Source organism: Pleurodeles waltl, chromosome 7 (genome assembly GCF_031143425.1).
Source record: "Pleurodeles waltl isolate 20211129_DDA chromosome 7, aPleWal1.hap1.20221129, whole genome shotgun sequence".
NCBI classification, from domain to species: domain Eukaryota; kingdom Metazoa; phylum Chordata; class Amphibia; order Caudata; family Salamandridae; genus Pleurodeles; species Pleurodeles waltl.
The window spans coordinates 1,045,861,985-1,045,889,812 of NC_090446.1; the positions used below are offsets into that span (position 1 = coordinate 1,045,861,985).

The 27,828-nt window shown below is 45.9% G+C and overlaps 1 protein-coding gene across 8 annotated transcripts in view; it reads right to left on the bottom strand.

Moving 5' to 3' along the window:
- The window catches only part of HELZ (helicase with zinc finger), a 1,413,339-nt gene that overhangs the window by 1,314,638 nt on the left and 70,873 nt on the right, over positions 1–27,828 (bottom strand). For all 8 annotated transcript variants that reach the window (XM_069199901.1, XM_069199892.1, XM_069199898.1 and 5 more), the window contains 2 exons: positions 13,637–13,864; positions 5,581–5,617 (listed from right to left, as the gene is read on the bottom strand). In XM_069199901.1, coding sequence (XP_069056002.1) covers positions 5,581–5,617; positions 13,637–13,846 — 247 coding nt within the window. In that variant the 5' untranslated portion in view covers positions 13,847–13,864. The remainder of the gene's footprint in view (positions 1–5,580; positions 5,618–13,636; positions 13,865–27,828) is intronic.

Genomic DNA, 27,828 nt, shown 5'->3' on the forward strand with positions numbered 1-27,828 from the left:
GGAGAGGGCCGTGTAACCCACCTTCCAGAGCTATTAATGGACTTAGGGACCCCATCCTCCTGAGCCAGCTATGTCCCAGGGCGCCCACCCCTGGGACACAGCAGTTTCCTTGCCCGCAGTTGTGCAGGGAAACCAGGGAAACTTGGCTGGAGCAATTTGAAAGCTCTGGCCAAGCAAGGGCAAACACGAAGTCCACTCACAGCTGGCAGAAGCTTTAAAAAAGGCTCCCGCCAGCTGAGCGTACACTTCAGATCTGTTCCCCTGTCCACAGTGATGTGCACAGGGAAACAGATGTGAATTTTGCTCCCGCCCACAGGGAGCAGCATTTTTAGCTGCTCCCAGTGAGGGGAGCAATGATGACTCCTGGTGGAAGCAGGGAGCCAGCTGAGGCTTTGAGGGCCTTGGGCTCCCCCGCAGTCCAAACAAAGATATGGTGGGTGGGCACAAGGACATGCATCCTTTGTTGGCTGGGCCCTAAGGAATGGGGTCCCCAGGCCTGCAATTGGCTCAGGGAGGGAGGGCGCGTGATCCCCCTCCCCATTAGTATTGGCCAGGCCCCAAAGGATGGGGTCAACAGGGTCGACACCGGACCTGGGAGGGGGACTGTGTGCCCCTTCCCCATTTAAAAAGGTACTGGGGGATGGGGTACTCCGGGCCACAATTGGCCCGGGGAAGGGGACTGGACGTTAAAGCAGCACAGGACTACTTCTCTGAGATTAGCCTACTCTGGTTTGATGATGCTCATAGGTCCCATCTTGATGTCCCCTTCTCAGAAGAGGAGGTCAAATTGGCGATTCGCAGTCTGCCAGGGAATAGTTGCCTGGCCTGGATGGTTTGACTCAATACTTTTATAAGGAATACGCAGATATCCTTGCACCTCACCTTTTGGAGGTCTACGTGGAGTCTATGGAGACTAGGGTTCTTCCCGCTTCTCTTTGTGAGGCCTTGATTGTCACGGTTCTAAAGCCAGGCAAGGATCCGTGCAGCTGCGACTCGTACGGTCCGCTCTCCATGATTGATATAGCTAACAAAATCTTAACTAAGATGATAGCGGCGCGATTGCAACCTCTGCTTTCAAAGCTGGTGTTACCGGACCAGTCTGGTTTTGTACCTGGCCGGTCTACGTCATATTATTTCCGTATGTACTTCGCTGTCGCGAGTACAATTGAAGCTGAGGAAGATGCGGCAGCGGGGTTTTTGGACACTACCAAGTCTTTAGATCCACTGGCGTGGAAGTACTTGTTCACGCTGCTTGCCAGAGTGGGAAGGAGCATGCGATTTGATTGGCCTGTTGTACTCCGATCCCACTGCTAGACTGCGGATAAATGTTAATATCTCGGACTCCATTTGGGTAGCTCGGGGGACTCGCCTGGGGTGCCCTATATCTCCGCTGCTTTTCGCAATTGCAATGGAGCCGCTGGTGGCGTGCTTGAGATAACATCATAACAGAGTACTGGCGTTCCGCCAACGCCCTATATTAATATTGATGTACGCAGATGATATTGCGCTGTATGTTCGCGAACAGCGGAATCATCTTCATGTACTGTTGGATGAGATAGTGCGGTTCAGCGCTTTCTCCTGCATCATGATTAACTGGTCCAAATCTGTGGTGCTACCCCTCTCTGTGGGAACGACTCGCTTTCCCTCCCGGTATCCGATTGGATGGGCTGATGGCCCAGTGCACTACTTGGGTGTTTGGCTGAGTGGAGAAGTGGAGACTCTCTGGTGTGAAAATTATGGTAAGGCAATTGCGTGGCTGGAAGACAGGGTGGAGGTGTGGCACTTGCTGCCGCTCTCACTCACTGGATGTATTGCTATCACTAAAATGGTGGTGCTGCCTAAATTCCTATACCTGTTTGTGAATCTACCTCTTATCCTTATTGCAAGCTTTCTGCAGAGACTTAGCTCTGCGCTGATATGGTTAGCTTGGGTGGGCGGGCAGCACAGAATTTCCTGGGAGAAGTTGATGCTACCATTTGAATTGGGCGGCCTTGCTGCTCCGGATCTGGAGCTCTACTATTACTGTGCGCAGGCTCAATTTGCATATTATTCGATACGCCCTGTTCGATATTTACCGCATCTTGCACTAGAAAGTGATGCGGTTTGGCCGGACGGACTATCGCAAGTGGTCGGGACCCCAGGCCGCATGAAGTGGATACTGAGGCTTGTACTGCTAGAGCTTGACCGCTTTATTGTGCCGAGCTGGTGTGCGCAAGAGCCCTACGCTCCGTCGATGCTGGTACTTGATGTCGCAGATGAGCGAATGTTTTGGGATGTGAGGTTGCGCTAATTTCTCCATGAATCGAACTTAACTGCATTGGGAGACTGGTTGGTGGAGGGGCGGTTTGCCGCGCCGGAGATGGCACTGAAGGATGGGTGAGACACTGCGCTGCATCAGCTGTATGTGTTGCGCATCTGCGCGATGCTCCGTGCGAGTTTCTATGGCCTCCCCGAGTCCCCGTTGATGTGTCAGGCTCTGGAGGTGATGTATCGTGTGCAGTCTCCGCGCAAGATCATTACTAAGTTATATAACTGTGAGCAGAAGGGAACTGAAATTACTGCAAAGACGCAATGGGAAGTTGATACTGGTGAGGCCATATCTGAGGAAATGCTGCACTCATATCAGGGTGCTATCCCCTAATTATAGACTGCGTCTTATCCATTTCAAATTTTTGCATTGCTTGTACTACTCTCCACTTGGTTTGCATGGTATGGGCCTGCGCGCGGATTCGTGTTGCCAAAGGTGTCATGGCCCGGATGCTGATTTTCTACATCTAGCGTGGTGCTGTGCGGACGTGTGCACTTACTGTATTGAGGTATTGCAACTTATGGTGAAAAACATTCTACAACGTTACAGCACTTGCTGCACCCATTTATGGTGAAAGACTTTTTGAAATATTATTCAAATTCATTCTAATGACTGCATCTATCATAATGCTTTGGGGCTATTCGAGCTGAAATGTAAGACAGGGTGCTCCCTTTTTGGATTGTGTATTTAACGGCAGCCGTGAGCTTTTGAGCTGACGAGCTCTGGTGAAGCACCTGTGCGCCTACTGAGTGGTACAAAAACCTGAGACTACGTTTAGGCAGCATTTCCAGCAACCCCGTCTGCCACACTTTGCTCTCCGCTGATGGCGGCCGAAAGCCAGAAACACGTGTCTGGAGATCTGGCATTCACCGCACCAACTTATGGTGAAAAACCTTCAACAACGTTACAGCTATTCGAGCTGGAATGTAAGACCAGGTGCTCCCTTTTTGGATTGTGTATGATTGGGGAGATGACTGGTCTGGTTCTGCCCTTTACCCCTAAACTTGCGCTTCTTGGATATGTTGAGGCGATACTGTCGGCTCATAGGAGACCGGTGGGCCTGCTGCTGCTGCTGGCTAAGCGCAAGGCTGCGATGTGCTGGGAACGCGGCCGGCCCCCTCGACGATCTGAATGGCTGCGAGATAGCTCTTTTTGCCAAGAACAACCAATGATCTATTGGGAGTTGATGCCTAAGGGATCCCGGCCTAGGGATATATGGGCGCCGCTGCGCTCCTTTTTGGAGTCTAACCTGTGAGGCTGTAGATGGGAGCTGCATATTGCTACATGTATAGAAGTTCTGATTCCTGTTTCTATTTTTCATGTACCATGGCCGTTTTGTTGAAATGGATGGTTACACTGCTCTCTTGCATCTCTTTTTTATCCGTACCTTTTCTTTATCTCTTTGTTTGTTGTGGATATGTTCCACAGCCCTACGAATATTTTTGGGGGAATTTGTTACTGGCCTTGTGTTGGCCAATATATCAACACTCCTACTCATGGTGCAGCTATTGGACTTGTACAATTGGGTCATGGGGTCGAACACCCCATGCAATTACTACTGGATGTGCTGATCTATATATCTGGTATTTGGTTATAGCATGGACCTATGCAAAGCATTGCTTTTGCCCTTTTTGTGAGATGGGCGTTCTCTGTTTGATAAACTTAATAAAAAATGAAAAAGAAAAAAAAAGCTCTGATTGCCTGGCAAGAACAGGAAGATTTATGCTATGAACACCAATACAGGACAAATTGCTTGGTCCACACAGCATGAAATAAAACATTCCTATAAGATGAAGGATTCCCTGGCTCCCAACCCCATGTGAGGTGGGTCACAAGACCCATACTCGGTTCAAAATTTAGAACAAAGCCGATTTTAACAGTGTTTGTGATGTTTTGTGCACCAGCCCTCATGACCAGTCTTGGTATCACAAACCTAGTGCTGGTGTCTCAAAACACAGGAAAGGGTTGAAAACAGACATCCACAGGGCCCAGATTCTGCAGCCAGAGAGGGTTTGGTTGCAAAGCCCAAAATGCCAGGCTCCCCACCCCAAAGAGGTAGTTTTACATTCATGAAAGCAGAGGTAGGGTGCCTGTGGCATACTCGGAGCAGGGACAGGTGAATGTAATAGACAATTAACAAATAAATAACAGAAAAGTGTTAAAGAGAAGATGCCTTCTGCTCATAATATTGTAGGTTTAAATAAAATCCAAAACTGCTTTAAAGTGCAGGCTGTGACAATATACAACTGAAAAACCCTGAAAATGGCAATGAGTGTTACAAAACCATAACTTACACCCTTTACCACGAAAACCACAATTCATCCACCAAATGCACTGTTTCAATTGAAATTACAATCCATTCTACATAACTACCTCCACATGATGGCACATAGCTATCACAGCAAATACAATCAAAAGTAAAGGTTCAACCAGATTCCTGCGTTCTACTGATCTGAATTTGCTGTATATTTATAAGAATATTTACAAGTGTGCTACAAAAGAGTATCGATCTTTGCTATGCGAGATTCAAGTTGTCATTTTGAAGTATACTTTGCCAAAAATGAGTGCAAACAAATTGGTGAGATTACTGGCTAAAAAATACAAGGTGATTTTTTTGACAAATCTTGCATCAACTGACAAATTTTACTATTTGAGATTTTACTAACATGGAAATCCTTCAATCTGCAGAACATTAACAATGGGAAAGTTAAATATGAGCGGAAGCAGACAGCAACTCCCTAGATACACTGCAGAGACAGACTAATAGGTAGGTGGATGCCACAGGGATGAACTAAACCATTTTAATCCTGAAGGAAAGACCTCCTTCAGATTGATCACGTGTTCCATCCCACTGCTGTGTTGGTAACTTCTTACAACTGCGATGAGATCACACTTAAACATTGCAGTTAACATTTGGCACCTCATACCTTATGCCACAAGGAATAAGTTTCTATAGTTAGGTTACAGTGTCACTATTTTGGTGAAACCCTGCTAATGAATTTAATTTCCCAGAGCTACAAAAATGAATAAATTATACCAGTATAAAGGAGTCATGGAATCAAATGCAACAAATTCCGAGGCATTACTGGAGAAATAATTTCATAATTTATGCTCATGATAATAATATGTTCCAATCACTGCATACAGCTCTCACCACTTCAGTTTGTGGAAAAAGTAGTTAATTTCAGCTTTCTACATTTTTAATAAAAATTATATTTTAACTGCCAGAACGTTCTCCAAATCTGAAAATTCTAGACAATGCACCAACATACCATGCCTCGTGTCTTCATCAGCTTGATCATAGTTCCTCTGAAAACAAATACACATAAAATACCAGTTAATGTTGCTTCAAAACAGTCCTCACCTACAAGATTGGGTAGTGCAAGTTGGATGTTTACAGCACTAGAATGGAACGGCCAATATCTGTGCAAGAGGCACCACAGTTGCTTTCCTGTGAGTGAACAAAGTAATGCGTGCGGCTGCATACTGATATTACTAGCACAAGGTATTATATACACAGCAAGAGAAATACATATTCTCTTTATTGTTTTATGAATTTGACTTAAGTATTATGAAACAGATATGCTCAAATAAATCTACTAAAATAGACATACTCTATATAAGGACGCTATTCAATCATCTCTACGTTTGATTTTAATTACCAGTGTGAAAAAGTCACACAATCTTGTTTATTTAAGATGTCCATGCTTTTCTGAATATTCCCAACCAGCAGGCAGAGAATGCTGTTATTTTTCCTGGGGTTTCAGTGACAAGGATCATAGCTGTGCACCCTAAAAAGCTACATCATACAGCCCAGCCACTACTTCTTCATACTGTTTGTTCTCATGATTATTAATCATACTTCATCAAAGACACCCTAAAATGGGATTAGGTAATGTTTGTCCCTCAGTCTGAAAGGAGATCCCTTGTGTAAGCTCTTGCTCACTTGAAATTTGTTTTATGAATAATTTTGGGATATTAAGTCCTTTGAATTATGATTCAACAACCAAAGCCAGGGTGAAGAGTTTAAGTTCTCATAGAAAGCTTTCTGAGTTTTATTATCAGCATCTATTGCCAGATTCCCTGCCTTTTAGAGAAAAGAAGCTCTCTCAGAAGAGCCTATCAGCGCCCCTTGGAAGATGTTCGAACATTGAACAGAAGACTGCCCATTATGTGTAAAACCTGTGGACAAAGGAAATTTGTGCTGGAGGATGGACATAAGGACTTTTATTGCATGCGCTATCATGACGTTGAAATGTCGAAGCTGGAGGTATTTATAAAACTGAGTGTGGGAAAGTTGATGAGTGCCCTGGAGGTCCCAAAAGGATCTCATAGATCCTCCCTTCCACACATCCCCTAGCAGAGATAGGCCCAGCAGATCCTCCCTCCCAAACCCCTGCAGAGCTGCCAATTCCTTCAGCCAGGCAACGTGCCACAAGGGGGCACATTCTCCCAGCGCGTACACCTTAAAGCTACCCACCAGGCAAGAAAGACAACCTTGGTCAGTGGTTCTAGGTCGCGAGGGACTGGAGAGCCATAAAGAATAGCCAATATCTAAGGAAAACAACGCCGTCAACTTAAGTTGATAGGCGGGATCCGCCCAGCCACCATTAAACCAGTCATTAATGACCAGCAAACTCTGTCACCAAGTAATACAGCTGTAGGTTGACCATACCCATCCCCCCTTCGTATGTACCCCTCTAACAGTACTGTATCGCAATGCAATGTCTCGTACCACGTCAAAGAAAGGCCGATGCAGCTATATCCAGAGCCCGAAACTATGAGCAGGGGATCGGAAGCGGAAACTTCTGAAGAACATACAAGAACTGTGGCAAAATCATAATTCTGTATGGGGCCACACTGCCCAAAGCGTTTAATGGCAGGGACTGCCACTGCTCCAAGTCTGCCTTCGTCTGTGAAGCAAGTGGAGTCATGTTCAGGGCCCATGTCAGCTCAGGAAGGAGGGTCACCCAGACCCCCAAATATTTAAAGCTCAGTCGACGGATAGGCATCTGGTCTTGCCAGTCATACCAATCATGTGCTGGAGCCTAGCACCAGCACCGACTAAGCCGGGTTCATTCGCAAGCCCGACGCCTCTTCAAAGCAAAGCAACAAATGAAGACTACGCAGACCAGTTTCACTGGGATTTGCCATATATAGCAGAACGTCAGCGTACAACGCCACCCGGTCCACGGGTGTATGATCCCACCTCCACCCACAGTATATTGCGTCCATCCTAATGAATCGCGCCAAGGGGTCAATCGCCAGAGCAAATAGCAGTGGGGATAAGGGGCAGCCATGACACGTCCCTCTACCAATGAAGAAGTCAAAGGATAACATATTATTCCCCATACCCGGGCCACTGGATTGATATAGAGGACCTGGACCATCTGGCGAAATCTCGGTCCCATGCCCACCCAGACTAGCACCGAACTCAAATAGCCCCAGTCCACTGTGTCAAAGGCCTTTTAGAAATCAATAAAAAGGAATGCTAAATCAGAGGGACTGCGTCGAGCCAGAGCTACAAGGAAACGGTGTATACAGTGACGCATACTCCGGTTGGCCATAAAGCCTCATTGGTCAGGGTGGATCAGAACTGGCAGGACCCTCCCAAGGCAGGTCACCAGAATTTTGGCAAAGATTTTTATGTCATTGTTAGTAAGTGAGATTGATCTGTAGTCTGCGCAAGACCTGGTCGGCAGTTGCGTCTTGGGGAGCACCACTATGGTGGCCGTATCCATTCGTCCAGAAAGGAATCAACCTGGGCCACAGAGCCCGCAGGTGTGGCGTCAACCCTTCTGTAAACATTTTGTAGAATTCCAGTTGATACCCATCGGGCCCCAGAGTTTTCCCAGCCCCCACTGTCTTAATTGCCTCACTTATTTCCTCCACTGTTATAGGTTCATCAAGGATATCTATGTCTGTTTGTGACAACACTGGGAAGGAGACATTGTTCAAGAATTGTCGGGTGTGCTACGGGATAATCGTCTAGGACGCTTTGTACAATTTGCTGTAGTAAGAGGTGAAAGTGTTTGCTACCTCCTGCAGCTGAATTCCTGAATAGCTGCTTGTAGTTGTTGGGCGAAGGGTTTGTGTTGTAAGTCCCATGCGTTCGGCTGTCACATCAGGCAGTCAACTGCCAAAGCGGACCCTAGTACAAGTTGCTAAGAGAGCATGGTCAGAGATGCCCCTTGAGAGGATCTCAATGTGCTTAAGTTGGCTGCAGTCTGTAGCCGGCAGGAGAACAAAGTCTATCATAAAATTGCGTTCGGTGTGCCGCTGAGGTGTGTGTAAACCGAGCTTGTCGTGGGTGCCAGGTCCTCCAGGCATCGCAGAGCCACAAGGATGCCATCCAGGTCACCAGGTTAGAAGCCGCCACCCGCCTATGGTGCAGTGGGGGACCCAACACGTCCCGCACGGGGTCTGTGACCGCGTTAAAGCCTCCACCTATCAGCGTGGTCCCTTGAGGCAAGTCCAGGAGTATTATGGTAAGGTCATTTAGAGCGGCGTGCAGCGATGCTGATGGGGCGTAGACACGAATAACGTTAAGTGTGAGTCCCTCAATGCACCCAAACAGGGCAAGGAACCTCCCATAGGGATCACTCTGTACTTTCGCAACCGTCATGGGAAAGGATTTGTGCAGCATTACTGCCACCCCTCTCGAGTCAACCTGGCATGATATACTCTGTCAAATCCTCTACGTACTAGAAATGCACAGTAATTCCCAAGCAAGTGTGTCTCCTGAAGCAGGAGCAGGTCAGGATGTTGATGGTGGGCATTTATGAGGACAGTGGTGCGTTTGACCGTATCTAAAAGTCCGTTAACGTTCCAAGAGAGAACCTGTATTGGTCCTACCATTTATTCGTGAATGTCGTAGTGACACCGCGATCAGGGGGTCATGCCACCAGTTCCGCACAGTGGGCAAGTGGACCGGTCGTCCGCCCGACCATCAAGATGTCATGTTAAACATGGTGTATGTCTAAAACCCTGTGTCTCTGAAGTGAAAGGAAAACAACAACAACACCCAACAACAACATGGGCTTTCTCCCAGAAGCATCTTTCGGCCTTGCAGGAAAATAATATTTAACTCTTAAAGGCTCTACTCAAACTTAATCTAATCAGTTGCGGTGACCCCTCCATAATACTGGATGTATTGACTAAATTCAGTAGGCAGTTACATAACCAGACATAAGGAAATATTGATCTTGACTCACCCTTCCCCCCCTCCTCTCGGACACTCAAAGCCTCGGGCTCTGGAACAGATCATAGTCACTGAAGGGTCTCCGGGCAGGCCCCACATCCACTAGTTCCATTGCCGCTCCTGGAGTCTCCGTTGTATCTTCCTTTCCGTACGGGGCCGGACCAGCAGACCCCCCCTTCCGCCGCAACACGGGAGAACCAGGCCAGGATCCTCACCTTCCTCTGTGTATCCCAGTCCTGGTACGCGTCGCTGGCTCTGTGGTCCTGTAGCCAGATGATCCAGGCCCGGCGCTGGCCGCCCCCACCGGAGGCCGCCTCCAGCCGCTGTCTGTGGAATCTCCTCTGTCAGCCATGTCCAGGCTGCTGCAGAAGACTAAAAAAAATGGGTCTTGTTGGAGTGTACCACTCTGAGGTGAGCTGGGAAAAGAAGGCGGTATGATATCTCCATTGCCCTCATTTTCTGCTTTACTTCTGCATATGAGAGGCGTTGCTGTTGTACCTCCCTGGTGTAGTCTGGGAACACAAGGACTTTTGCTCCTGTAGTGAATCCTAGTTCGTTTTAATGGGATAACAGGAGTTAGCTTAGCCTCTGGCTTGCAGACTTGTGCCCCGTCACCTAGTGACTTTTAACCTACTTAGCTTGTTCTGTCTTAGCCCATTTAATTATTTAATTCTTCTAAGATGGCTGCCTTGTTTATAGTTAGGCCACTTGTTATGCTTTGCATTATCAGTGTCACCACGCTAAGGCGTCAAGCACAAGCAACAAAGACAAACAAACAGTAGGTGTTCACACTTAGGGATTTTCCCTCTCTATACTTTTGAGGGATTGTTTATATTAATTGCCGTCCCAAGCATGTCTGTTATCTATTGTTTGGGAACACACCTATGTCAGGAGTCCTTGCAGATCTGTAAAAATAAATCGCACTTTAGACAGATAATCAAAGGGATTCTGACCAGAGGGCATCTCACCCATCGCTGACATCGATGCTGCACGTCGTCTTGACGCTGACCCAGTCTTCGTGTCCCTGCGGAGTCTGAGATAGAGACCTCATTCCAAGGTAACGAGGGTTGGGGGCTCCTCTCATGGACATGGCATTGGCAGATTAGGTTTAGCAAACCCAGCTCTCCTTTAGGTAGGAGGTTAGGCCTCTCACATTAGGGTATTAGGATATATTACATCTCGTATGTCTCTCTTATGCATTGCAAGATGGTGGGGGTCTTCGTAATAATGGCTCTTGTTTTCACAATTCTGTTTCTTGCATTATTCATTATCCTAATCATTGCAGCGCATGCAACTTATTGCAAATTGCAGTTATATTAAATAAAAACTATTGACACTTTACGGCATCTTTGTCATTGCCTGTGTTTGTATGAGACAAGATATATCTGTGAGAAAGGGGTAATCTATGTTTAACCACGACACTCCCTGAGATGTCTGATTCTCGAGTTCATGTGTAAAGGCTGCCACAAATCACCTTTTACTATTGTGTTTCTGGTGAGGTGCTGCTAGTGAGCCGGTAAGGTTGGGACAACAGTTTCGATTTGTTGTAGGATAGGCATAGTCGCCTACAGTCAAAAGTACTGTCATCTTTTAACCAGCAGTCTTGCCCAGAGCAAGAGTCCAAACTACGACATTCCATTGCATCACAGTTCTCCATGAGTGCGGGCCACCTGCAACACTGCATCCCTGTCTTTGAAGTTGAAAAAACAAAGTATCACTGGTCTCAGCAGAGATCCCGCCAGCGCGCTATGGACCTCCTCTATGGCAAACCATGGTGTGAGGCAGGGCGAGGGCACCCAGGATTTAAACCAGTCCTCTAGGCAGGAGGCAGTCTCTGTGTTTTCAGGGAGGCCAATTATGCGAATGTTATTGCACTGTGAGCTATTTTCGGCATCCTCCGCTCTGTTGTGCAGCTCAGATGTCCGCACAAGAAGCTGGGTGACATGTGTTTTAAGGGTACTCATTTCGTCCTCCACATTAGAAAGTCTGGATTCCGCCTCTGTGATTCTTGTGGTAGTGTTGCGCAGATCCTGATGCACCAAGGCCACATCCACGCTGACCTCCCCGATTTTTGTCTCTACTGCCGCCTGGGAGGAATGTATGGCCTGAAGGATGGTGGTCACATCTCCAGGGGGCAAGGACTCCCACCCCCCCCCCCCCCCACCCACTCCACAGACCCCCTTGCCAGCCGGGGTCGGGTCCGGGCCCTTGTCCAACTGATCCATGCTAGTTTGTGCAGATGTCAGTGGTTTGGCCTTGCCCATATTGGCTCTCGGCTGATTACTCCGCCTGCTACACTCCAGCAAGGTATTCCTGAGGGAGGCTCCTGTCCGCGGCCTGCATCTGTAGCGCCCCCCTGCGCAAACTTAGGTCCCTCCCCTGCTTTCAATGGTTCCCAGTGGGTCCGCACCTCCAAGCTTCCCTTCTCTCCTTGACTGCGCCGCTGCCTCTCCTACGCCAAATATCTCTGCCAGCCACCTGGGTCCGATTCCCCCCCCCCCTTCTTGGGGGCCAATGCCCCACAGCCAGCCCCACCCCCTCCGCTGGCAGGCCCTGTGGCTCCAATTGACTCACTTAGGACTGAGAGGCCATTGCGGTCTCTCCAACCCCCACCGTCAAGTCTTCACCCCCTCAATGCAAGGCTTCACCAGCCGCCAGCAGGCTCCCCTGCGGCCCCAGCTGGGGCCCCCCAGGAAGGTAGGCCCTGCCGGAATCCTATGTGGGGAGGAAGAGGCACACCCCTCAGTCCAATCCCCCCAATTCACCACATCCCCCCCCCCCTATCTTCATCGCCAAGAAAAATGCCAAGTCTCCGGGCCCAGCCTCCAGGTGCCGCTCTGCTCCTCTGCGCTGCCCGCCGCAAGGCCTCCCTCCATCGGCGCAAGTGCGTCAAGCCCAACCAGGCCTTCGGCTCCCTTTTCAGGCTGATCAGGCCTCAGCTACTCCCTCTCACCCACTTCACCCCCCTTCAATCCCTCACCCCCTCCCAAATCAGCCAGGGGCCACAGGATACCGGGCGCAGCTGCCGCGGAGTGCCATCTCTGCCTCCTTCACCTTCTCAAGTGGCCCAGTCCCAGCCGCTACCAGCAACCCAGGCAGCGCCTCACTGCACCAATGTGATGGTGGCCATTTTCACACGTGGCTGCCTCACTCCCCGGGTTCCACCTCAGGTGGGGGGCACTCTCCAGCCGGTGCCCCTCAATATAAAACCCTCAACTGCACAAACACCCAAGGCATCAAACCAGCGGGCGAGATAGGGGGGGATTATAGGGCGTGATTGACAGAGGGGTCGGGAGCACTTCTAAAGTGCAACCGCCATCTTGACGCCTCGGCCACGCCCCCATAAGAACTCTTTTCATGCATACTGACATATTACTATGCTGTTTTTCAGTGATGCTGAAACACTGTATTATGATTCCCGCCTTATAATTGCCTCTTGCTTCTACTTTTACTGATGGCCCACCATACAATTATTATTCATTTCTCTTATTTTCTTCTTTATTAGGTTGTTTGAACTTCATTTCTTTCTTTATCATTAAATAAAGACTGAAATGTTAAAAAAAGTGTGGTCTACATATGAAAAGAAATACTGGCACAGGGTACACATTAAACATTTTAAAATAGCAGTTTTTTTAAAGAATTCATTTCTGGCCATGCCTTTAAGGCAAACAATGCCCAACCAGTAGGGAAGGGTGGAAAATAGGTCAACAAATTAGACTTTGAAGATGGTCTATGATCTTTGAACCGAGTCATCAGAAGAGGCAAATAAATGTCTTCTGCTCTTCAAAAGCAAAATCTCCCTCGTTCATAAGGAGATGCTGGGCTTTAACAGTATTATGATGCCATCACACTTCTACTAGTACTCAAATGGGGCAATGTGTGTTTCAGACTATAGGGGAAAAAACAAAGCCAGCTTCATCTTTTTACCATTAGGCAGCTTAGGTTAAGTGCTGCTAGGTATTTTAAATGATTGAAGACATGATTAGTAATATTTGACTGTACCATAACTCAAGAAGGTGGTAAATAAATATTAACATCAACCCCGAGAAACATGACCAAATTTGGGTTAGTACCACAACAAATATTCTTACCTGCGGAGCTCAGAAAAAAAATTTAATAAAACTTACAAGTTGCAATAAAGAAGCAATTCTGTAAAGAAGGCTCTCAATTTTGATGCGTTCCATTTCGGCTTGGCCAGCCTCTGTGGAATTAGCGGAGGCATACTGGCTGAGGGAAAGGAGTGTCTCAGTGCAGTACTTTAGGGCCACTTCGTATTCTTGTCGTCTAAATGATTCACATGCTTGTTCACATAAATTCTCAGGTCTTCTGTCTGCCATGACTTAGGGACAGAAATCCTACAAATAACAGAAAAAGAAGCAGTTAACTCTATAAATTTGTGAAACTGATAATGTAATGTGTTATTTTTTGCCTAGAATAAGATGTGACAGTAATGCTTAGGTCTTAAAAATAAAATATTAACTTCAAAACAATAGGAAGCTATGAAACCTATTGGACGTAGTTCTTTCAGACACATGGAACCCAATTCACAAAACAGTGTTCTTTCTCCTCTTGTATTTTATCACTTGTGTGGGGAAAAACAGCAGCAAATTTAACTGCAATTTAAATAAATATTGACAAAACCAGTAGGCTTGGATTTTGTATAGTACATAAATACACTACACACCTTGATACATGCATGCATGTATGCAGAGCAACACATCTAGAGATGCACAGGCAATCACAGGATAACTATTACACAGTCTCCTCCAAAACCTGAATTCTATCCAACAGGTTCACCTGGTGCTGGGCCCACTGACACTTCAAATTCGACTACAGAGCTTGCATACGCCACATGGCACCATTGTTGAGCAGGATGCAGGAGTCCAATAGGCCAAGAAGCCTCAGAGAACAAGGCTAAAATATCACAATCAGTATGAATGTTCTTGACTTGTTGTGGTGAAGGGACTGCCCAAATCACCACCATATCCAGAATGGCCCAATGAAAGGGAGCCTTTGCTAAGGAGTCAGATGTGACTTTGTTACATTGATGGTGAACCTCAATGAACACAAGAGGTTCGCCATCAACTAGAGGCGGTCTACAACTCAATGTAATAAGTCCACCTTCAACAGTCTGTCATTGAGGTAGACAACAACTGGAATCCCCAACATCCTTAGGTGTGCTGCAACCACTGCCATCACTTTCATGAACACATAAGTGAGGATGAAGGGAAGCACCACAAACTGAAAATGCTCCTTGTCTAACTTGAACTGCCAAGATGCGTCTCTGGGACTGCAAGACAGGAAAATGAAGCAGGCATCTTGCAGGTCCAATGCCAAAATCCAGTCACCTCAATCTGGAGAAGTAAGAGCATGGGCCAATGTGAGCATCTTGAACTTGTCCTTCCGCAAGCAGGCAATAGGAGAGCAGAGATCAGAAATAGAATTAACACCTCGCCCGTCTTCTGCAAAAGGAAACAGTGAGAGTAACAGCCAGTACTTATCTCCAGGGCCAGAACCCTCTCTATGGATCCTGCAGCCAAATTAATCTGTACCTCTGTGACAAAGGTGAGGAGGTTCTCCTCTGAAAGCCACTCTGTCTGATGGGTGCGAAGATGGGACGAAAAGTAATGGCAAGGCATATTCTTGTTCAACCATCTGAAGGACTCACCTGTTCGATGTTATATCATGCAACACGTGGAGAAAATCCCTGATTCTACCTACCACTGGGTGATCGTGCGCCACTAAGAAGAAACTGAAGTGGCCTCGAAGCCGATGACACAGGAACAGGGGAATGGGAAGTATGCTGCCCCTGGTGGTCAGATGTTGTCTGCTTGATCCCTGCCCATGAAAGGGTTGAGGTGCCGGTGGGTCTTGGTGTTGCCAATATGCAGAAACTCTGGAATGGCCTTGAAAGTGGCGAAATTGCAGAGAGTATTGTCTAGCCACAGTAGAAAGGTCTAAAAAACACGCTATGGCTCGGCACTCTCAAACTGTCAAGATCCCTAGAATTGCATATTCCTCAACAAGGCCTGCACATCACGAGAGAAGCCGGTGGATCTCATCCAAGCTGTACTCGTAAGTAGTTGGTTTTATCAAGTTCATGAATGGATATTTTATTTGGCCACATCCTGGATGGTCTGAATCAGGCTAGCAAGAAATTCCTCAGTGACTGCTGGCAAGATCTCGCTAACCAGGTCTCAAAACACATGAATATTGCTCCAGCAAATAGCTGGCGTTGATGTACTGATGTGCTAGGCTAATCAATGAGAACTTCAGTTTCCTGAGTACTTCAACTCTCACAGACTTTCAGTCTGTGGGGTGGGTTGAGATCGAGAGGTCAAATGGACTAAATTGGGGTTAACTCTGCAGGAGGAAGCCTGAAACATCAGAGTTTCTAGGGTAGGGCACTGAGTCAAGTTGTCCAGGTTGCCAGGTGCCAACCTGTGGCGCATGGCTACCTGCCTGTTCACCGGTGGACAGGAACAAGGCTTAGACCAGGTGTTCACCATTAAGGTGTTAGTAAGGGCTTCATTAAGTGGCAGTAAAGGCTCAGACAAATCCTGCCCAGACTTTAATACCTCTGCAGCACTGCTATGACCAGGAACTGCTCGCTTCCGTTGATGGTTCTGGGGAACAACACAACCCAGTGTCCAGAAGCGTCCAAACCACTGACCTCCAAACTCATGCTGTCATCATAGTGTGCGTGTGGGGGGTTAATCTACATCAACTCCATTGTCATCACAGAGAACTGATTGACTCTTGAACAGAAAAGCTGTTGGAGAGCTGGGATACAGCTCTGAGGTAAAGGAACCATACTGTCTGTGACTGACTGAATTGGGACCAGGTGGGTCAGAGAGGCTTTGGGACTCAACATCAGTCAAGACTAATTTGACCCAGAGTTGGAGAAAACCATTGGGACACGGTCCTAATTTGGCACCAGCAGCATTATCGCCGCGGTCCACGCCAAAGGGACTGGCATAAATTTTGGTGCCAAATTGAAACTTGTCTCCAACATCAGAGCAGTACAAGAGAAGTGTTCTGAAGACACAGATGATGCTGATACTGATCCACAGGTGATAACCTGACTGGAGTCCTTCAGAGAGCGTTGGGGTGTTAATCTGTGGCATATGGCTACCTGCTTGCGCACTGGTGGACAGTAACAAGGCTTAGAGCAGGTGCCCAGTATTAAGGTGGTGCTTGGAAGAGAGACAAAGATTTAGAATAAGGCCTTTTTAAAGGTTTCAATTTGTTGTTAGGTCAATCATGGCCCCAGAAACTCTGGGTTCATCGTGATGACTTACAGGATCACCTCATACCAAGACCACAAAGAGGACCTGTCGCAGGTATGGATCCACACCTTGACTGAGTGGAAGATGGGCTTCTGTGAATTCTTTCAGCGACTGGCAATGTACAGCTTAATTTCACATTCCTGGATCGCCTTCGGATTCATAAGATCATGCTCGTCGGAGAACTAGAAAACCAGTAGTACAGCTTGTGGGGGTCTGTCGCAGATATTGTTTTCTGTCATACCTTTAGTGTTAGGAGGGGACAGTTTTCCTGCAAGCTGGAAAAAAAAAATTGAGGGAAAAAACAGACCTAGTCAACTGACAAGGAGAAGCTGGATCTGCGTATGAAGAAGCATAAAGAAAAATGCTAACATTGACACGCAGGAGTGATGCTCATAAGAGTCTCAACCGTCATTTCTCAGGAGGAAAAGTCAATACAGAGCCGCAAGGCACCACAATACAGCAAGGACAATGCTGTTTAAATCTTCTTATCCATTTTGGCACATTGGATATTGTAAAGGTGAAGAAGCTGAAGTTCGAAGTATCCTTCCAAAAAGTAATCCCGATCAAGAGACTCAAACAGAAATATGTTAAAAACATATTTATCTTAAAAACAGGATGCAAAGAAGCAAATTAAGCAGCATAGGAAAATGATAATCATCTCTCAAACTATAGTAGTTAATAGGTAATTAAAATGTCAGTTGTAGGGGGTTCGTGGCTGAGTGCCTCCTGCAATCCACCAGCCTTTCCCCCTACCATCCACCTCAATATCCACTCCCCATGCTACTGGAACCCAAGAATGAAGGGTTTCTAGTTGCTAGGATAACAAATCTCCAGTCATTTTCATCGGCCGTTGTTTCTCGCCCCATACGAAAGGAGGCCTAGTGCTTGACGATAAAATGCAGCCTCTGCGGTGGCTTAGACAGCGGCTGCTTGCAGCAATCAGGCACCTCTCACCATGCAGCAGCTCTACAGTGCCCGAATCAGCAGCAGTGACAAGCAAAGTGGGCAGGCAGTGCACATAAAGTGACAGATGTAAAGAGCTGTGGCCCACATGCTTGGAGACGCCGATGCTGGAGGAAGGAAACCTGCGCACCCGCCGGCCTGGAAAGCAATATGCAATGGTAATGCGACCAGTTGGCATTGGGGGGCAGAGCTTTAGGGGAGGCACATGTGGCACTGGATACTGTTTAGCACAACACGGATGTTCAACCCCCCTCCCCCAACCCTGAGTTAAGAGGCATGTGCTTGCAGGATCACGTCTGACCAGGAGCCCGCGAGAGCCAGTACAACACACAGCCACAGAGGGTAGCCCGTGGGGGCCCATTGACCTGTTTTGGCAGCAACAGAGGGGCAAAGGAGAGGCGTGGAGAAAAACATACAGCCAGAGTACCCCACACATGAGCAAACTGAGCACTGTGATTGCACTAGCAGCAATAGAGACTGCTTTCCATGTAAATCACTGCTGCCACATGCCTGGGAACTGCTTCATACCTCCCGCCACCCACAGTGATCTGCTAACCTTGGTCGGAGGTTTGGGGTTTGGGTGGTATTGGGTAAGGGGGAACCAGGCCCAAAGGGAAACTCCAGAACGTCATTCCAGGAGTGCCCCCTCAATTGCGCAGGGGGCCACACTGCGGATCAGTGAGCGTCCCTCCCCATCTCTCCCACCCATCTGGGAGACAACAGCCTACATAACGATTTCTCCACTGGTGCCCTGATATTTCCAGTTGTTTTACGAAGACCTCTTAATCTGAACTACAACAACCTGGCACTACCATACGAGGAGCCCTAGGGGGCTGGCGCAGGGAACGCAGGCCGCAGGAGGGCCCACAACCTCGCCCATACCAACGCCCAAGTAGGCAGCAGCAATTACAGAAGCGGGTCCCCACTCATCCATTGCCTGGCAGTTCTCCGTGGCAAAGCATGGTGCCAATAAAGGCGAGGGGCAGCAATGACTGGCGGCAAAGGGGGGAGCGGTACACTCAAAATGAAATGATAGAAGTATATCCTGCCCAAAGATCAGTCAGCTGCTGTGGCAGTGATGGAGCTACAGAGCCCAACAGATAAGTCATTCCCTGATGATGAAACCCCGGCCTAAAAGGAATCCTGGGTGCCATTCAAGGAGTGTGCAGCACCTTTGAGACCAAAATAAACTTGGTCTCCACAGAAGTCATACCGCTAAGAACATACCTGTACTATTTAGGAACTCGCATGAAGGAAGACTAAGAAATGATTGCCACTGTCCAGGCTGACACAGAGTCCCTAAAGAAATAAATACAGGTGCTGCACACCACGACAGCTGCTCGGAAGGCAAAGGTTGAAGATTTTGAAGGCCATTTGCGTATAAATATTATTTGAAGAACAGGAGTGCCTGAGAGAACATAGGAGCCTAAAGTAGATCTCTGTTGAGGATCTTGTACTCAATTGTAACCTAAGGGCCTCTCAAACTATTTATCTGTCAAGCGGGCTCACCAAGTCCTAGGTGACCCCCAGCCAAATCCCCCCCAAAGCCAGGTGTGTCGATTTGCCTGATCATAGCACACATTTTTAACTATCAGGAATGGGATATTTTCCTCCAAACAGCAAGAAGTGCCCCACCATATAAACTTGACAACACCACGGTCACCTTCTTTCCAGATTTTACCCTCAGAGTCTAAGGATTGCGACACACCTTCCTCGAAGTTAAACGGGCCCCAAGATAACATGGCATTTAAATGCTCCATGATGTTCCATACATAGTTGAGTGATTTTGAACAGGAAGACTTGACACTTTGCAACCCGGGACACAGCATAGGAATAGCTTGATGACTGGAGGCAGGTTGGTGGCAAGAAAGTCCAGGAATAACCTTAACAGCAGCGGAGTGATAAGGACAACTCAGATTGACAGCTAGGTACAACTGATCAGTACCATAAGAAGACCTCACTGCAGCATCAAGAGCTTCAAAAGACTGAGCAAGAGTTTCAAAAAACTGGCTTGGAGAGGAAGAAAGAAAAGAAGGTTTCAAAAAAACATTTCTCACCAGCTATGAATGCTGGTAATGGTAAATGACTCACCAATTAAGACTGTCTAAGTGCTATGTGGTGCGCTGGAACTGGCGACCTGTTCCAGGTTGCAGAAGAAATATCTTGGTAACTTATGTTCCTTTAAAACAGGTGGGGGTGGAGGGCCTACTTGGGTTTGCCACAGTCACCCATAAGATAAATGTTGGTTTGGGGCGATAGGCACTCTGCAAATGGGTTCTCAGTATCCAAAATGAGTTCTTGACCCAGATTCCAGACTCGGATTGTGCCCAATGGAAAGGGGATCTGACCCCAGAATACATATTATGGCTGACAGGTTAGGTAATGCACATAGCAATCTTATGTCTTGGAACATTAATTGACTGGGGGGTAAAATGAAAAGAGGAGTAGTTCTGTAATACATAAAGCACCACTCCCCAGATTTGGTCTTCCTTCAGGAAGCACACCTAATAGAGAATATCAGCCGAGCACTGGATAGGAGGGGGTATAGGATGGTAGCCCATGCAGGTTATACCTCTGGCCTGAGAGGGGTTGGGTGAAAGTGAAAAACAACACCTCCCCTTACAGTCTAGTGTACCTGCATTGATAAGTATGCCAGCTACGCAGCCCTTTCGGGGTTGTGGGAGAAAACGAATCTCAATATAATTTCCAACTATGTCCCGCCACGCATGCACAACACCACGCTCCCTGCACAGAGTGCTCTCCTCCTCAAACTACCAGAGGGGGAAATGTCGATACACGGCATACCCTTAACCCTACCACACAGCAATACACTTTTCATTCTGGAGGCCATGGTAGTTCTCATGAAATGATGATATACTCCCCTTGGCCCAGCAACTCTGCAGATTCTCGGCAGTCTGGCATGTGGCTGGAGGTATCACTGACAACTCCCTGGTGTGGGCAGTCTACAACCTAGGCCGTAGAAACGAAAGTTAAAACATCAAACTCAAACTCTAGTCTTTTGAAATCCCCAGAATTAGAGATGGCCTACTAAAGGCCCCATAACAGTTATTTGCAGAAAATAAATCCTCAGTGGAATCTGCACAAAGCCTGTGGGAGGCACATAAAACAGTCATCAAGGGACAGGGCCTCTCTCTAGTAGTAAGGCACAAGAAAAGCAGGAGGAGCTGAGCTGGATGCGTTCGAACAAGAGATCCTTGAGATGGAGTCTTTACTAACACACCAAAAACTTCCAGATATTAAACACACACTGAGCCTCAAACAGCAAGAATATAAAGACACAACATCAGATGCGGCCAGGTCCTGACACAGAGCAACACAACATTGCCTCTATGAGGTGGGCGACAAAGCTGGGAAGTTTTTAGAGTGACTGGATAAATGGGAGCGGGAAGGGAGGTGGGTACTAGAAATTCAGACTGACGAGGTTGAACATGTAAGAGACGGGGAATCACAGAGGCCTTTGAGGAATATAGTTGGGTATAAATTGTTGTAGAGTCAACTGTTACAACGAGGGAATCACATGAAATCCTGGCCAACCTGCAGCTCCCCAAACTTATGATTGAATGACCGAGGGCTTCTAGAAGATCTCACTGAGTAAGAAAAATCAGGCAATCTGCAGCTTAAACTTTGGTAAGACGGTGGGCCCAAACGGATTTGCCTATTGAGCTTTACAAACTAAATGGCCAAAGCAAGCCCCACTTCTACTACAGATGTACAATGAAAGTCGAGATCGGGGCCCCCTACCCCGAGACCAAAGACTAGCTGCCATTGTTGTTATTCATGAGGATAAACCTCCAGCAAGTTGTACCTCAGATCGACCAATTTTGCTTCTTAACGCTGAGATTTAAATTCTTGCCAAAGTCTTGAAATCCCAACTATTTCCGCTAATCACTAAGCTTGTACACCTGGTTCAATCTGGTTTCATGCCTTGACTTAACACAGTTCTCAAATTACGACTTCTCCATGGGGTGATTAGCCTTACCAATCAATTCCAAAATAACACCCTTGTCCTCTCCTTATAGGCACAAATGGCTTTCGATATGACTGAATGGCTGTATCTTTTTGAAGTGTTGTCCAGGATGGGTTTTGGCCCAAGATACCTGTCAAGGATATGGCTCCTCTATACAGAGCCACTAGCACAAGTTAATGTTTACGGAGGAATCTCCTGGATGTTTAAACTCCAGCATGGGATAGGTCAGGGATGTCCACTTTCACCACTCATCTTTGCCCTTCTACTGAAATCCTTAGCAGCATGGATAAGAACGAACCCATTGATCTGCAGGCTGCAGCACATTGGGAAGGCAAGATATCACTCTACGCAGATGATATTTTGCTTTTTATGGCAGACCCGTTCTTCTTGCTTGACAGGGTAATGCAGATACTCACCCAATTTAGGCATTATTAACTATCTTGGTCAAAATCCCTAATCTTTGTCGGGAGTGAACCAAAACCACAATGGCCCGTGACTGTGCTGTGCAGATCGCCACCTCTGGGTTCTGATACCTAGGGACCTATATCAGCTCAGATCCAGATTTATTCTATGTTAGGAACCTTCTATAACCATTGCAATGTTTTAAAATTGACATCCAATGCTGGAGGTCTCTGCCACTCTCCTTGCTTGAAGAGCAGCGCTTTTTAAAATGATGCCTCTGCCTCACTTTCTTAATGCCCTACATAACACACCTTACACAATCCCAGCAACCTACTTCAGGGAAATTGAGAGCAAAATTAGAACACTACTATGAGATGGGGCCCAGGTCGAATAGTGCTCAACAAATTAACAAGAGGGTGGTACGATGGGATAGTAGCCCTCCCAGATATTAAAAAATATTATTGGGAGGCACAACTCATGGTCAATAATCACTGGGTTCATCTCCCCACACACTAACCAGTGTACTGCTAGGACAGGAAGACCAAGCACCCACTGTGGATATCTTAGGGCCATATATGCGGACCCTAAACACACAACATTCACTGGACCCTCTGCGGTAACAATAGCACTCTGGGACACTGTGCTTGAAGCCCTGGGTTTGGAAAACAAGGTAACCCAGACCACTCCTTTGTGGGACTCGGGTAAACTGGAAACACTAGGAACACAGCCAGGGTTCGATAAATGGAACCTCATTGGCCTCTAAGGTAGGAGACCTCCAGTCTCAAGGAGATGTTATCCCCTTCAATGACTTACAAAGAGAGTTCCAACTGGCCCCCACAGAGGTTTTTAGGTTCTTGCAGATAGAGGATGCATTTCGAACGATGCTCCCCAGGGAGGGGGATACTCCTGAAACCCCTTCCCTGGAGGACAGGTTGCTTGTTAAACATATGCCCAGCTATCTTCCTTACTTACCAAAAACAAAGAACTCCCCAGATACACTTCAACACTTAAGGGAACAATGGGAGCGTGATTTAGGAGGACTGGAAGATAAGGAATGGTCTGAAGCCCTTATGTCACGGACGGTGGTTGTGATAAATTCTAGCTTCTGTCTAGTGCAGCTCAAGATTCTTCACAGGTCTTACGTAGCATGCACCACAATGGCAAAGATGGGCAGAAAAGCACAAGCCAACTGCGATAGACAACGTGGACAAGTGAGGACCTTATTCCACATTATCTGGAGCTGGCCAATGATTCAATCCTTTTGGGACTCTGAACTCACTTGCATGAATGATCTGTGTGGGGGCAGGATGGAAACCACAGTTAAATGGTATCTTTTGAATGTCCGAGGAGATATTGACCTAAGCCATATGGACCAGATTTCGATAACTTTGTGGTTCACAGTAGGTAAACAACATTGCACTACTATGGGGAGTGACCGGTGCTCTGCACCTGAACGAATGGAAAAGAGATGGACTGGTGCATGTTGGCAGAGAGAGTGGTATACCAAAGTCAGGGTTGTCCTCGTAAGGAATAAAAAATTGAGGCAAATGGAATGGCTACAGAGGGGATTCTCTGTGCTCTTCACCTCCAACCAGAGTGGGGGAAATGTGATCTTAACTTGCGGGGTGTGGTGGGAGGCGAGGGAGTGGGACAGGGGGTGGGGAACAGGAATGATGTTTGGAGATGTATACTTCAGAACTCCATATCAGCTAATAATGTTATGTGACCAAGGGCCAGATGTAGGTAAGTATGGTTTTGCGAGTTGCAATTTGCGAGTCATAGAGACTCGCAAATTGCAACTCGCAAAACCACATGCAGAAAGGTGTCTCAGACACCTTCTGCGAGTCGGTATGGGGTCGCAATGACCCACCTCATTAATATTAATGAGGTGGGTCGCAAATTGCGGCCCCATACCGACTATGGGCACTCGCAAACATGGAGGCCTGCTGTCGTCAGCAGACCTCCATGTTTGCGACTGCTTTTCAATAAAGCAGGTTTTTTTTTTCAAAGTGCAACCCGTTTTCCTTAAAGGAAAACGAGCTGCACTTTGAAAAATAAACCGAAACCTTTTGTTTCGGTATTTTTCAGGGCAGGTAGTGGTCCATTGGACCACTGCCTGCTCTGAAAAATTATTTTTGTGATCATTCACAAAGGGGAAGGGGTCCCATGGGGACCCCTTCCCGTTTGCGAATGAGTTACCATCCACTTCAAGTGGATGGTAACTGCGAGTTGATTTGTGACCGCTTTTGCGGTCACAAATCAACTTACATCGCGGTGCGAGTTGCAAATAGGAAGGGAACACCCCTTCCTATTTGCAAGTCGGAAACACATTTTGCGAGTCGGTTCCGACTCGCAAAATGTGTTTCTGCATCGCGCACAGGCATTAGCGCCTCGCAAACGGCGTTTTTCGCCGTTTGCGAGGCGCTAATGCCTTGCTACATCTGGCCCCAATTTATTTTTTTGGCTTGCTTGGTTTAATAAAAAAAAAGATTCATTAAAAAAAATGTCTGTTATAAGTCACCTGTTAACAATAAATTAACAAGTGCTCAAAACTATTCTTTTGCTTTACGGTGTGCAGTTGCATAAAAAAAAATGTACCAGAAATTCTGAAATACCTTCCTCTTCTCAAATCATTCCACACCAGTCTGTGCAATATTCACCACCCATAACAATTTGTGGGACTATTGGAAAAGTAAGTTTATTATTTAATTTAAAATTGGCCATTTTTAGCAAAATGCAACTCATTAATGTATACATATATGAATGAGTATGTTTTATGTAAGTAAACCTAAAGGACATTGGGTGAATTTGTCCCACTGGTTTCGTTGTAACAATTCCTGCCAAACCTCTAACTAGCTCATTCATTTCAGAACTTAAGCACTGAAAGCCATTAGCTTTGATTTTTGTACAGCAAATGCAACCGGATGCACACAACCTATAATTTCATATGTAAATAGAGAAATACAACTAGAAGGCATCTATGCCCACACGTATTAATGTGAATAAGATCATGAATTTGTACAGGCAGACGGATTGAAGGATTCATGGTTATAGGGGAGTTTAAAGATTAAGAATAAATTGATCATGAGTATGAATAGTAGGAATGATTCAGGAGGATAGATGGAATGATTCAAAAGGCTATATCGATGCAGTACAGGATGTACAAGTGTGGTTGAAAGAAAGGATTCATGAGGATGGGCACAAGGAAGGATTCATGAATTAAATTATTTGCAAGTTTATGTCCATTTGTGAATCCTAGCATAACATCAGGGGGTTCAAGATTGTGACAGGCACGCAATGCATACCTCCTGTGAGGGCCCTTGCCTAGTCAGTAAATAAAACAAACTGCCTACCAGATCCTGCTGTGCATATTGAGACACTGTAGCTTCAAGAAACATTAAAATGGCAGTGTTAGCTTACATATATTTAAGCCCGAGCATAGGGGCAAAATGTACTGCTTTTATTTTCTTTTTAAGATACATTTCTGGAGCAGTGTGTTTAGTCTAGTATCCTTGGCTTGTTGACTGATTTGATTTAATCGAGTGTTGCCTCTTATCGGCATGTTTCTTGGCAAAAAGCACCAATTGTACTGTTCATAAATAGGAGAGCTCCCATGATGGCAACAGAGAAAATAGCTTATGTAAAAAATGTGATTATGTCTACAGATCAGCTGCAAAATGTTCAAATAATAGGCTAAGTGAAGCAAGCTACGTAAAATTGGGAGAATGTTACTACAAGGATACAGGGGTGTGCAGTGCAAAAACAAAACAAATTATAGGAGACTATTTAAAGAATCTTGAACAGTTGAAGAGTCACTAAGGTTCATACAAAACCATTGTAAAGTTTGGTGTGCGTCCATCATTGGTGACAGGCACTTACGTCAAATGTGTTAAACTTTTTACTTTTCCAAAAAACAACTCCCAAAGCAGAAGTTTGTTTTTAGAAAAGGAGAAACCAAATGGACCAAACATGTGCAAGATTTCTCCCATAGTGCGAGGGTCGTTTTTTTTTCTTTGTATTTACTGTCCCCTTTATGTCAGGAAAAAGCAATCCGACCACCCATTATAAATAGGGAGGACAGTCAGCCAGCTTACCTCTGACGACATGTACTCCCACAGGCTGTCGGGGAAAGGTTTACGCTAATGGTGGTCCACCAGGTTCAAAACTGGATGGGTTGAAAGTTTGAAAGACAAGGCACTCAGTCATGATGGGCTACCCTATTCAACAAACTCTAAATAAATACCTTCGACATGTTCAAAATATTGCCAAATCTAAAATTGATAAGCCTGGTTTGTATTTTAAAAAATCCAATTATTTATGCAATGACTGCAAATATGTAAACATGAAGAAGTAAATGGCAAAAGCCCATAAATAGAATTGTTTTCAAATTAGGCCGCACAAGACCACTTTAGGAGGTAGGCCAATATAAAGCACTCAGTGACTATATAGGTGATTAATATTTCCAGGTAAAACATGAAAACATTCCTTTCATTTGTCTAAAATATTATCACAAAGTGTAGGAAGCAGCTGAGAAAATAAAGTTTAAAGGGTGGTGCAACAGGTATTTGTTTTTAGCGCTACCCACCCATTAAATTTAAAAGTCATTTGCATCTGATGAAACATATATAATAAAGTTTGGGATTAGCATTACATACTTTCTGAATCTCATACAGGAGAACTTCCAGGGGAGAATCAAAAAGTAAAGGATGATGATCGACTAGTGCTTGGAAAGTATTGAAAATAGTACGAGTGTTGATGAGATTTATCCTCATGGATTTCAAAAATAATACTTCATCTGCATGTAGTTTCAGTTTAAATGTGATCTATTACAGGAGCTACATTATTATCATTTAAAATAGTGATTGCAAAGGGTTTGTGAAAGGCAAGTAAGATAGGAGAAAGAGGTCAGTCCTGTCAAGTACCATGCCTCACCTTAGAAGTGCCTCTTCCGACAAACTCAAAATGAACTTTGCCTGGGTGTCCTTGTACGAAGAAGATTGTGAGCTCAGCAGTCAATCCAAATGGATTTAAAATCAGGAAAAAAAAAAAAAAAACTTTCCTAGCTCAAGAGGTCAAATGCTTTCCCTACACAAAGGAACACTGTGAAGTTGGAAATCTCTTGTAAGTAAAATGATCTACAGATACAATTAAACAATTAGTATTACAATACAATTAATGCCCTAGAATGAAACAATTTCATGGATCAGTCAGAATGCTAGATTATTAATTACAAGTTAATAATGTGGCTAGGATTTTGTAACTGATGTTCAATAAAGTGACCAGGCAATAGGAATTAAAATCCTCTGAATTCGTAAGCAGTTCAAACTAACATCTGTTTCAGTACTGAAGAAATGAGCAATTTTAAATCATTTCAAAATCTAATTTGGTCAAATGATTTGTTAAATTAGTCCGAACAATTTCATAAAATGTGATCAGGAATCAATTCCTATCACTAGCATTTCCATTAGACATACCTGGATCACTTCCAGTACTTATTCATGTTTTAAGGAGTAACATAATTGATATACTACCGTAGGAATCAACCTAAGACTAGATGAAGGTACAACAAAAAAACTCTAAGTGATGCAAGTCAATGAACAGCTGGCTATTAAAAATTATTTTATAGTCATCTAAAATATTTTTCCTATTTCATTAACATAAACAGTTCTAGCCTTGT